This window comes from Cervus canadensis, chromosome 28 (assembly GCF_019320065.1).
Source record: "Cervus canadensis isolate Bull #8, Minnesota chromosome 28, ASM1932006v1, whole genome shotgun sequence".
In the NCBI taxonomy this organism is placed as follows: domain Eukaryota; kingdom Metazoa; phylum Chordata; class Mammalia; order Artiodactyla; family Cervidae; genus Cervus; species Cervus canadensis.
In genome coordinates this window covers 13,962,464-13,975,418 of record NC_057413.1, presented here as the reverse complement: position 1 = coordinate 13,975,418, position 12,955 = coordinate 13,962,464, and the positions used below count along the sequence as shown (strand labels likewise).

Here is a 12,955-nt window from a genome sequence, read left to right as displayed (position 1 = left end):
GAACAGTAGGCAGGAGTCAGTCAGGAAACCTGGCTGTTTCCAGCAGCATGAGGTTGGAAAAGCCAGGCGGCTTCTTTGCATGTCGGGCTTCCCACCTATGCGATGTGGGGTTTGTTGTGGTATTTGTTGTTTAGTTGCTGAGTCTTGTCTGATTCTTTGCGACCTCATGGACCGTAGCCTGCCAAGCTCCTCTGTCCATGGAACTTCCCAGCAAGAACACTGGAGTGGGTTGCCATTTCCTACTCCAGGGGATTTTCCCGATCCAGGGATTGAACCCACATCTCCTGCATTGGCAGGAGGATTCCTTACCACTGAGCCACCAGGGGATGGTTTGAGCATAAGTTCGCTTCAAGATTGCTGGGTTCTTTGTGAATTGTTTTCCTCTGCCTTCCCCTGAGTTATGAGTTGTGTTCTACGCACAGCTGGGAATAGGAGGGGAAAGACTGGTACTTGCTGACGTGTGGACCTAACCCACTGCAGAGCTGCCTGTTATTCAGGATTTATCTCGAGAGTTCGTGGAGTACCGATTCTGTTTCCTTCCCAGGCCACTCTGTTGGGCAAAAATCACGGGTGTTCACTTACCTTATATGAACCCACTGGAACAGAATACAGTACCTCCTGGGATGGAAGGCCTCGTGTGGGAACTTGGCGATGCAGTTAACCAACTTTTGAGGCCAAGCTCTCTTAAATATGTTTCATTATTTTGATACATTAACTCTTATTGAGTACATCAATATACAGTTACATTTAGTATTTCCTATCATTATGGCAAATATATTCTTTCTAGGACAACTCTATAGGATATAGATTTTTTTTTTCCCCTGAGATGAAATCTGATGAAAGTTCAGAGAGGTGAATGGGTATACGTGCTCTGTCATTCAGTCCTGTCTGGCTCCTTAGTTAGCCCTCCAGGCTCCTCTGTCCATGAAATTTCCCAGGCAAGAATACTGGAGTTGGTTGCCATTTCTTACTCCAGGGTATCTTTCCAACCCAGGGATCAAACCCGCATGGCTTGTGTCTCCTGCAGGTGGATTCTTTCCACCTGGAAAGCCTCAGGTGTACAAATATCTCTGCAGTTCAGTGAGTTTTCACAAAGTGAATACGCCCCTGCAACTGCCACGAAGGTCAGTGAGGATTGTGTTACCGTCACTCAAGTTCCAATCTCTACCACACCCTTCCTTCCTAAAATAACGACTAGCTTGACTTCTCACACCTGCAGATGAGTTTGGCCAGTGCTCGGATTTGAACTCATGTTGGTCTGTGCCCAGAATACATGCTCTGTCTGCTGCTCCTGGATTCAGACTTCTCAGGGGAAATGAATGTATTACTCTATTGTTTGGGGACTCAGTACTTGGCCCCACCCTTGGTAGGTGGGTTGTATTATAATAATTGAATTGAACTTGGTTTTCTCTCTGGGTGAGGGGTCCTGGGAAGGCGTGGGTGTAGCTCCTTTTGATTTGAAAGGATTCTGGAAAAGTCTCTCGAATCTTCTTTCTGTTACTGCCTTGACCCTTGTGAACTGGCTTGGGAAGGGGAACAGATACTGGAGGGAAAAGGTCTAACTCCATTCTAGTGCTTCAGCTCATAAGGGAGTTTTTTCTTAAACATTTGCTTTGTGCACCATCTTCTTGGTCTGGAAAGGGTTACGGTTGAACCCAAGGGAGGGAAAAATCATTTCTGTGTGGTAACATCTTTGCTTGCAAATAATGAGGAGAGCTAAAGTCGTGGAATGCTTTACTGTATCTGGCTCAGCATCCTGCTTTCCCTTGCTACCAAATGAATGTTTATTATCCCTTCTTTACTATTCCTGAGGTTGATCCAGGCTTCATGAGTTATTTTAATGTGAATTTGTGAATTTCAACATCATTCGGTATTAGAATATACATCTCCCCAGTTTTATTACATTTGCTTGAAAATCATCCTTGTGAATTTATGTCTGTTTTTGATGGGCTCCTGAACCATTCAGTTCAGTTCTGTTCAGTCGCTCAGTCGTGCCTGACTCTTCGTGACCCCATGGACTGCAGCACGCCGGGCTTCCCTGTCCATCACCAACTTCCAGAGCTTGCTCAGACTTATGTCCAGCGAGTCGATGATGCCATCCAACCATCTCATCCTCTGTCATCCCCTTCTCCTCCTGCCTTCAATCTTTCCCAGCATGAGGGTCTTTTTCAGTGAGTCAGTTCTTCGCATCAAGTGGCCAAAGTATTGGAGTTTCAGCTTCAACATCAGTCCTTCCAATGATTTCCTTTAGGATTGACTGGTTGGATCTCTTTGCAGTCCAAGGGACTCTCAAGAGTCGTCTTCAACACCACAGTTCAGAAGCATCAATTCTTTGGCACTCAGCTTTCTTTATGGTCCAGCTCTCACATCCATGCATGACTACGGCAAAAACCATAGGTTTGACTGTATGGATCTTTATCAGCAAAGTAATGTCTCTGCTTTTTAATATGCTGTCTAGATTGGCCATAACTTTTCTTCCAAGATGTTTAATGTTCTCAGTTTAGTTCATTTCAACTAATAGTTAAGTGAACCACTCGGTGGCCAAGAGTTTGGGTGCTCAAGGTCACAATGAATTGGGGAAACAGATACAGACGTGTAATTTTAATGTTATGATGATATATGTTAGCATGTGGCACTGGGGAAACACAGGCAGTTGAGTAGTGAATTGTGTTAGGAGTTGGGGTGGGGTGGATGGAGCAAGACTATGCTAGGTAACATTAGAGCTCAGCCATATCAGATAATTTGTGTCCAGACAGACCACAGGAGGGAGCAAAGAGTTGCAGGCAGAGGAAGGAGAAAGAAATCTGGCCTGAAAATTCAGGATTTAATTGTGGGAAGGGAGCAGTCTGGTGTGGTTTAGCACATGATGGACATGGAACATGATCCAGAAAGTTCGGAACTGCTAAGGTAGAGCTTAGCATGTGAAGCACCTTGAATGCTGTATTCAGGAGTTTTGATGTGATTAGACAGTAGGGAGTAGGGATGGGGTGGGTGAGCGAGAATTTTTTTTTTTAAACGGCTCTATTTATTTATCTATGGCTGTGCTGGGTCTTTGTTGCTGTGCCCAGGCTTTCTCTCGTTGCAGACAGTGAGGGCTGCTCTCTAGTTGTGGTACATTTGGCTTCTCTTGCTATGGAGCATGTGCTCTAGGGCACGTGGGCTTCAGTAGTTGTGGTGCTTGGGCTTAGTTGTCCAGTGGCATGTGGGATCTTCCTGAATCAGGGATTGACCCCTGCGACTTTTAAGTCAAAAAACATTCATTTATTGTGTGTTCATTCAACACTGGCAACAGTAGCAGCTAGTGGTGAATGAAACACACATGACCATCCTTACTTTCATGGGACTTTCAGGCTTGTAAGGGAGACGGTGGTTAATCAGATTATCACATATCTTTATATGTTCAAGTTGATGAATGTTTTTAATGGCATGCGTGTGTGTGTGTGTGTGTGTGTGTGTACCTTGCTGGTTTATGCTATAGGATGATCCTCTGAAGGAGGCCGGGGAGTGAACAGGAGAAAGTGGAAATTGGAGCCTCGGGCATCAGCAGGGAGGGTCCTGGGCGGAGCACTGGGACTGCTGAGACCTAAGGAGTAGGGGGGAGGAAGATTCGCTGAGCAAGAGCCTGGGAAGGAAACAAGGAGCATGGAAGCCAAGGGAACAAAGTGTTTCAGGAAGGGAGTGGTTGGCAATAGGACGATTTGTATTTTAGGAAGATCGTTGTGTAAACAGGATGGTTTGGGAAGAGGAGGATCTGAGTGCAGGACCTTACAGGTCCGCGGTTCGCAGCGCTGGCTGCATGTTGGAGCTGACACCTGCCAGATGCACCCTTATCAATGAAATCAGAATATCCGGGGGTGGGGCCAGTTACTCCCCAGGTGATTCCGTCTTGCTGCCCGAGTTGAGAACGGCTGCAGTGGCCCAGATGAGAAAAGATGAAGGGCCGAGAGCCGTGGGTGTGCAAGTGAGGAGCAGGGATGTGCTGGGGAGGGAGGTGGGCCGGATAGGACTTTGTGGCCAATCGCATGTGGGGGGTGAGGGAGAGAAAGAAGAGAAAGTCGACTGAGTGCATGCACAATGATCTGATCCTCGGTGTTTTTGGTTGCAGATACTCCTTTTTTGTAGCGATGGGCTACCTTACAATCTGCCACATCAGTCGAATCTACATCTTCCACTACGGAATTCTCACTACAGATTTTTCTGGGTGAGTATCTTCATTTGCGTTGCGGTGCTTGGATGGCTGACTTTGACTCAGTCCCTTGGAGGTCTGTAAAGATCAAGAGCACGGGTACGAATCATCAGTGACTTGATTACATCATTTGGTAAGACTGTGCTCATGAGGTTGAGGTTGGAGATTTGATTGCTCCATAGGATGGTGAGCTCTGCCATTGTTGTAAGGCAGGGGTCGCCAACCACATACCGTAAGCTCTGTCCGGGCTGCCACTTGTTTCTGCAGTCATACTGGAACATGCCCAGACACTTACTCATGTATTTGTTATCTGCGGCTGATTTTCACACTACGGTGGTAGCGCTGAGTAGTTATGACAGAAACCATATGACCTTACAGAAGCCAAAATACTTCCTATCTTGCTCTGTACAGAAAAGTCTGCCAACCCCTATTCTAAGGTCCCAAACACAGGGTTGGTGTTTTATCTCTTACTAGTTAATAACACAAAATTCTTCCATAGTAGCTGATAAACATTGGGTTGGCCCAAAAGTTCGCTCGGATTTTTCCATGTGATGTTGCGGAAAAGCCAGATGAACTTTTTGGGCCAGTCCAACAGCTGCTACATGAGCCCCACTGAGTGCCCCCAGCTGCTCTGGCCTTCTCCCCAGGCCCCCTCCCCAGCTCCCCCAGACTTCTGGCAACCAGAAGGGTAACGTCTGGCATAGCAGGGGTCTCCATACTTCTTGTAAAGTTTTGTCTGTCACTGTGGCCTTCACCCGGGGGCCACCCCTGTCCTAGTGGGTCACCTAGTGAAGCTGACGGTGAATCAGTGAAAAATTTGTGCTCTGTTGATGTTCTTTCAGGAACAGCTTTTTGTGAATCTGGAGGAACAGGCACTATAGCAGAGACACTCCTCCTCACACGTCTTGTATTATCCACGTCACTTCCTTAGGAGTTCGGTTCTCTTCTGTGCAGGCAGTCTGAGGTCAGGGAGAGCCTGGGTTCTCCCCTCAGGTTGACCTGCCTTTCATGGGCTGAGTTGGTAGAGAGTAATCAATGAAATAAGGGCTACAGCTTACCACTCATTTGTAGGAACTTCCCAAGTTGTGCAGCTAAACTGTTGCACTGTGATGAGGCTTCAGGAGGCGAAGTGTTGCTTGGAACACAAAAACTGTTGTGTTGAAATATCCACAACCCTGGTTTGGTCTCAGACTGGCTTTCTGGGCAAGGTTCCTCTTACCCTCAGGCCTCTGGGTTTTGCCTGTTTCTCTTTGAGTTGCATCCTTTCTTTATTTCTTTCCTTCCAGATTGTGGACCACTATTTTTCAGTTTTCCTGAAACAAGTTCACAAACTGCTATTCGTTGTTTTTTTTTTTAAATGATGTGTATGGCTAACAAAATATGGAAAATATGCGAGCAACAAAGATTAGCAAAGTTGTAGCATTAAAAGTAATTTCAAAATTGTGGTCATAACTCTCCTTAGAGAGTTTAATCAACAAACTTCAGTTTTTTTTGGTTTAACCCCAGAACTGTGTCTCCCTGTTCCCCACACTTAGAAGAACTCCGGGCACATCATAGTGAAAGTAAAGTCGCTCAGTCGTGTCCAACTGTTTACAACCCCATGGACTGCAGCCTACCAGGTTCCTCCGTCCGTGGGATTTTCCAGGCAAGAATACTGGAGTGGGTTGCCATTTCCTTCCCCAGGAGAGCTTCCTGACTCAGAGATTGAACCCGGGTCTTCCCGCATTGTAGGCAGACGCTTTACTGTCTGAGCCACCATGGAAGAACAGCCGGCACGTCATAGGTGCTCACTAAATGGATGAGTTAAATACTCTCGTATTTGAGAACGCCAAAAGGGTGTGGGGCAGGATTATAAAAATGAAAATCCTGCATTACGATTGCTTTGCAAGCATCTTTGCTTCCCCTTACCGTCTCAATCTGTGTTGGAGAAAACCACTCCGGAGATAGTGGGTGGGGATTGTGTAACAACATAGCCATCCCTGATCAGATCCACACTCCAGGGAAGCGGTTGGGTCCTGCCTTGGAAGATACCTTCATTCATCATTCAGCAGACCTGACTGAGAGCCTGTAGATGGCAGGCACAGTTATAGGAGACAGAGGTGAGGAAAGACTGAGGAAGAATGAATGGGCAGTGACCCATTTCAGGTTTGCATATAGGAAGGTTGCATGTGAGCGCGCCATCACGTACTGGTTTGACGAGTGTTCCCCTAATTCGTGTCCACTTGGAGCCTTGGAATATGTCCTTTATTTAGAAACAGGACCTTTGCAGGTGTAACTAGTTAATGTGAGGGCATGCTAGATTAGGATAAGCCCTAAATTCACATGGTGGGTGTCCTATAAGAGATCCACGAGAGAGAGGCAGAGGCGCACAGAGGGAGGGGTGGCCACGTGAAGACGGAGGCAGAGAGAAGAATGATGCGGCCACAAGCCAAGGGACTCCAAGGGTTGCCGTCCACCCCGAGGAGCTAGGAAGAAGCATGGAACATTCTCCCTCAGAGCTTTCAGAAAAACCCAACTCTGCCACCACCTTGCTTTTGGCCTTTCTGACCTCCAGAACTGTGAGACAGTAAGGTTTTTTGGTTTTAGGCACCCATTGTGTTATGGTGGCTCTAGGAGATGAATATCCATTGTTCTGATTTCATATATATCTGCTGACCGCGGTCCCCGGCTCCTGGTCACACAGGTCACAGTGCCTGCCCCTCCACATTCCTCCCTGCCCTCGTGACATGTCCTCCAGTGGTTTTGTCCATAAAACTCTCGAACGATTGTTACGTCATTTTTAGTATAATTGCAATTGTGGAAAGTTACCAAAAGGGAAGGATAGAGGGCAAATTATGGGAAGACAGTCATGGGTTTTTGAAACAGGGTGGATCTGGGGTTTGACAGCGGGGGAGGATGGGAGTTCCTGTCCACTCCACCATCAGCAGCGTAGGCGACATCGTGCTACATTTCCTTATGTGGTGTTTGTCCTCTGGCATTTTTTGGGTCTGCTTGTGTTAAGAAATCTCTGACTTTACATATAAAAGTGCAGACTGTTTGAACGAGAAAGGACGCTTCTGTTAGGGAAAGGAGACAACGAAAATGTGTCTGCTCCTGTACATTGAAAGTGATTTAGATCCCTAATTGGCAAGTGACCATACTATGTTCAGTTCTTGGAAGGTATGTGTCTTTTTTTTTTTTTTTTTTTTAAATTATAGGGCATTCTTAGGCAGCAGCATTATTTTTCCCCTGTCACCATAAATGCACAGTGCCTCACTGATATAAATCCATCTTCTTGGTTAATGTCTGAAATATAAATGGAGAGGTAGAAACTAACCAGAAATTGACAAGATGTTTTACATCACAAATGGTCAATAACAGAGATTCTTTCCCAGTGTCTGTTCTCATTGTGTTGGTTGCTCAGTCATGTCCAACTCTTTGTGACCTCATGGACAGTAGCCCACCAGGCTCCTCTGTCCATGAAATTTTCCAGGCAAGAATATAGGAATGGGTTGCCATTCGCTTCTCCAGGGGATCTTCCCAACCCAGAGATCAAACCCGCATCAGATTCTTTACCATCTGAGCCATCAGGGAAGCCCCAGTAGGAAACAGTCCTCATTATGAACATACAAGCAACCAGCAGTTCTCTTTCAGAATGGAATTTGTTTATGTTGGTCTAAGAATCTTATTTAGGATTTTGTTGAGGAATTAAGCAGTGATTTGAAGTTACACTTGGTGTCTTTAAGGCAGCAGCCTGATGTGATAGCTTTTCTCTTCTGAGCATGCCTGCCAACCTATATGCTTAACACTGGTGTGTAGAGCAAGAGCACAGACTGGAGTTGACCAGAAATGGATTATGTTAGGGTTGTTACAGTGATGTATGTGTGTGAGTTACTCAGTTGTGTCCGACTCTTTGCAACCCCACGGACTGTAGCCTGCCAGGCTCCTCTGTCCATGGAATTCTCCAGGCAAGAATACTGGAGTAGATTGCCATTCCCTTCTCCAACAATGATGTATATATGTTTCTAATTTGGGGGAGCACATAAACTTGTACTTCAGATTATTCTGGGGCTTGAAATGTTGTCATTCTGAAAATAATCAAAACTGGTGTGAACGGTGAGGGTAACACACAAGATTCACTTTTATTAGTGGTGCTGATTTCACTTGTATCAGTACACACAGAGGTCAGTGTGCTCGATGTTTTCTCTGTGAATGCAGGTTATTAAAAATATGGGAAGACTTAACTGTTCTCCCCGGGGAAGCTCAACAATTGCTTGTAATAAAGCTGATACTTGATTCCTTTTAAGTCTGTGATAGTGAACTGGTTGTTTTTTGCTCACAGAAGGGTGCAAATCGAGTTTTCTTCTGAGGGAAACAACAAGAAGGAACCTTAATCCTTTTGCAGAGAGGGCCAGATTCAGGCAGATGATTGCTCTGTCATCAGGATGGCAATTTGAGTTGCTCATGCTTTTTTGAAAACATCATGAAATGAGAACTTTTATACGCCGCTAGTGGGACTATAAATTGGTACAACTGTTCTGGAAGGCAACTTAGCCACAGATTTTAAGCAAGAATGTTTTTAAAAGTTTATATCCTATTGTACATTCCTAGGAACTGAATTACCTGAAGGAAATCAAATTTATTCATAGGTGTGTTCAACTATTGTCAATAATAGTTCAAAATTGGAAACATCCTAACTGGTCCAAAAGAGGTGAATGGTTAAATTATGATACTAAATGGGAATTCCTTAGTTGTCCAGTGGTTCAGACTCCACGCTGTCACTGCTAAGGTCATAGGTTCAATCCCTGGTTGGGAAACTAAGACCCCACAAGCCACATGGTGTAGCCAAGAAAGTTAAATAAATTCTGGTAGTAATATGCATCCATTAAAATGATGTCTTCAAAGAATATCTAATAACACTGGAAATGCTTACAATATAATGGAAAATCAGTTCAGTTCAGTCGCTCAGCCGTGTCCGACTCTTTGAGACCCTATGAATCACAGCACGGCAGGCCTCCCTGTCCATCACCAACTCCCGGAGCTTACTCAAACTCATGTCCATCGAGTCAGTGATGCCACCCAGCCATCTCATCCTCTGTCGTCCCCTTCTCCTCCTGCCCCCAATCCCTCCCAGCATCAGGGTCTTTTCCAATGAGTCAACTCTTCGCATGAAGTGGTCAAAGTATTGGATCAAAACCACACACACAAAAATACATGTATTGAGATTCCATTTTCATGAATGTGGACTTGGCGGGGGGAAAGAGTGGAGGGAAATAAATGCTAAGACAGTGATTCTGTCTAGGGTTGGGGAGTGGTCTTTACTGGTGATTTCAATAATAGTTTTTAAAACTTTTATATAATAAGTTCTAAATGTCATTTAAATATAATACAATTGAATGCATACTGTGCATGCTTATCATGGTGAACTGCAGCCTACACCGTGGAACAATAGCCATTTGTGTTCCCGGTTATCCTGTTGGGCATTCTAGAAATACCACTCACTCACACCCCTTGGGGTAGTAGAGCTCATTTGCCCTGTTGTTCTATGGGAGATGTTTTCCTCTGATGGTTTATTATAATCCCGATCACTGCACTGACCAGCCCAGTATGTGCAAATAGGTGGGGGTCTGTGACTTGGATTATATTACTTTTTGATTGAAATGCAACATGGATGGTATTATGGTATTTGAATTTTATCCTGAGTCAGTAACTCTGAAGTCTCAGTAAGCTGTGCTGTCTGAGTTTGGCATCTGATCTACCCATTGGTTTAAATAAACTGATGAATGAAAAAGTGTTCAGAATGGACACCCTCTGAGCAGAAGCGTATGGCACTGTTCCTTACACCCACAGGAAAGTAAGAATGTAGGAAGAGTCTAACTCCATTTCCTTTCCTATAGGTTGGCAGTGTGTGTTTTATAAGCCCATGATTCCATGTGTGAGTTGTTTCTTAAGTTGCTAGAACTTCAGATATTTCAAACAGAAACACTGTATTATTGAAAGTATAGTCTGGGTGATGAGTAACACTATTTGACCCATGGCTTCTTTCTTTTGCCCCCCAGAAGGGAGATTTTTTTCATCAAGAATGATAACAATATGATTCTTACATAGACCTAAAGGTACAGATTTCATATGGAATAATTGTTACTCATTTACATTGATCCAGATATTTACTATTATACATTTTGTTAGTCTGGGTTCTGTGAGAAGTGGATGCCAAGGTGGGAACAGAAGTATGAGATGTGCTGGGTGAAATACCTGTGAGGGAAAACGCGGAGGCAGCTAAACAGAGAGGCTCTTCCATCTGGGAGAGCCGTCAGATGGAAATGCCCGTCTGGCCCCTGAGACGGAGAGGAAAGGATGGGGCTGAGGTCTTGGACTGCAGTGCAGTTCTAGTAATATTTCAGCGAGTTCAGTGATAAGTCCTAGAGCTCGAATCCCCAGCAGAGGAGCACCATACCGGGCCTGGAGGGTCCTGCTGGGTACCCAGCTGTGCTCAGCCATTGCCTGGACACAGCCTCAGGAGGTGTGGGCTCAGCACCAGCAAGGCGGTGGAACCAGAGGATGTGGCTGGAGCCGGTCAGTCACGCATCCCCAGCAGCCAATCAGAGAGCTGCCTTCTCACGCCCATTGTTTCTGTGAATAGATACTAAACGCTTTGCTGAATGTGTGTCTCATTGTGGAATACATCGAATCTAACCCCAGGTAAAGGAAAACAAATGTTACATTTCTTTAAAAAATTTTTTTTTAATTTTATATTAGAGAATGGTTGATGGGCAATGTTGTTAGTTTCAGGCGTACAGCAAAGTGATTCAATGATAAATATGTATCCTTTTTTCAAATTCTTTTCCCATTTAGGTTATTACAAAATAGTGTTCCCTGTGCGATACAGTAGGTCCTTGTTGGTTTCTATTTTAATTACAGCATTGTGTACCTGTCCATCCCAAACTCCCAATCTATCCTCCCCACCCCATACCTCATTTTTCCCCACTGGTAACCATATGCATTTTCTAAGCCTGTGAATCTGTTTCTGTTTTGTAAATAAGTTCATTTGTATCAATTTTTTAAGATTCTACATATAAGTGATATGATATTTGTTTCTCTGACTTAATTCATTTAGTTTGATCATGTCCATGTTCTTCCATGTTGTTGCAAATGGCATAATTTCATTCTTTTTAATGGCTGAGTAATATTCCATTGTATATATGTACCATATGTTCTTTATCCATCCATCTGTCTTAGGTAGAGAGAGAAGGGCAAGCTAATTCTGTGACACATTTTCTTTATGGATATATCAATATTATAAGCCCTTTAAAAATGAAGTTATAAACTAAATGTAGAAACTCGGTTTGCAAATTGCATGGTCATCAGAATGTGTGTCTCAGAATACAAAAAAAATTGTGCTGGGCCCTGGTGGCTCAGAGGTTAAGGCGTCTGCCTCCAATGCGGGAGACCCAGGGTCGGGAAGACCCCCTGGAGAAGGAAATGGTAACCCACTCCAGTATTCTTGCCTGGAGAATCCCATGGACGGAGGAGCCTGGTAGGCTACAGTCCACAGGGTCGCAAAGAGTCGGACACGACTGAGCGACTTCACTCCACTTCACCTGTGTAAAGAAGGCTGGGAGCTTAGGTCCTATTCCCGATTCCTCAGACTTACAGTCTCACAGGACAAAAAGGCTTTGGGGAAAAAAAGGACATGTTTGGCAACTACTTGGAATGTGATGCTTAGGGTGAGTCCCTTTCAAGATAAATGGCCCTTGGCATCTGTTATACATTCTGGGTTAGAAGTCTGGTAGAATATCAAGAAGACGAGCTGTGAGGTTATATTGGTCTATAAGGCCAAATTGCTCTTATAGAAAGTTTTGATATAGTCCTTACTTTTAGGACCCAAACCTCCATGTTCTGGAAGCAGTTATTTTTTTTTTTCACTATATAACAGTGTGATCAAAATCAGTGTCAGCTGTGAGCTGTCTTGCTACCCTAGAGTGACCACTCCGGGGGCCCCCTGTCCACCACTCCCATTTCGCCCCAGTCCCCGGAGAGCAAGCCGCCCCTCCCTCCCACAGGCAGACCACTCACTTCCCCTGCTCCTCACCTTTGAGGACCCTTGTTTCAAATGTTGGCGGTGGGGCTTTTGCAAATAAGATATAAAGTTGGGTGTAGGTGTTAAGATTTCAAAGGGCCTTTGTTGACACACTCTTTAAAATAGTGTATTTTCTTAGTTTATACAGGTAGTTTAAAATATTACATGCTTACTCTTTTAAAGAGATGGAAAATGGAAATGGGAACCAGAGGAGTTAAAGAAGAAAATGACCTCACAGAGAGGTGGCTGAGTACAGCGGACACATCAACTTTGGCCTAAGGATGCTTTGTGTCCAGTCACATCCTCCCACACCTGGGCCTGGCCTGAGCTCGGGGCCCAGAGGCTGTGCTGCATCTCACGGATGCAGTCATAGAACATTGACCAAACCTCAGCTTTGAATGTAAATGAGCCCTCAGAACATATCGGTTAGAGATGGCAAGTTCAGTAAGAAGCCATGAGGATGGAGATCAGAAAACCAGGCTAAACTTACAAGGTTTAGCGGAAGGTATGGTAGTTGGGCGGTAAGATTTTATCTTGTCTTATGGGGCAAGAATAGAGCTATTAAAGGTACTGAGCTAGGCCAGATGATTAGAAAAACCAAACTGCAGCTTTATTGAGATACAATTCACGTACCATACAATTCACCCATTTAAAGGACACAGTTCAGCAGGGTTTAGCATATACACAGAGTGAATTTAGAGTGTAATCAT

At 44.6% G+C, this 12,955-nt stretch overlaps 1 protein-coding gene across 6 annotated transcripts in view; it reads left to right on the top strand.

The window, feature by feature from the left end:
- Positions 1-12,955, top strand: part of MBOAT1 (membrane bound O-acyltransferase domain containing 1) — a 108,180-nt gene that overhangs the window by 62,877 nt on the left and 32,348 nt on the right. For all 6 annotated transcript variants that reach the window (XR_006266057.1, XR_006266056.1, XM_043449949.1 and 3 more), the window contains one exon: positions 4,106-4,201. Coding sequence is in view for 4 of the 6 variants with exons in the window: in XM_043449949.1 (XP_043305884.1) it covers positions 4,106-4,201 (96 nt within the window). In the remaining 2 variants the exon portion in view is untranslated. The remainder of the gene's footprint in view (positions 1-4,105; positions 4,202-12,955) is intronic.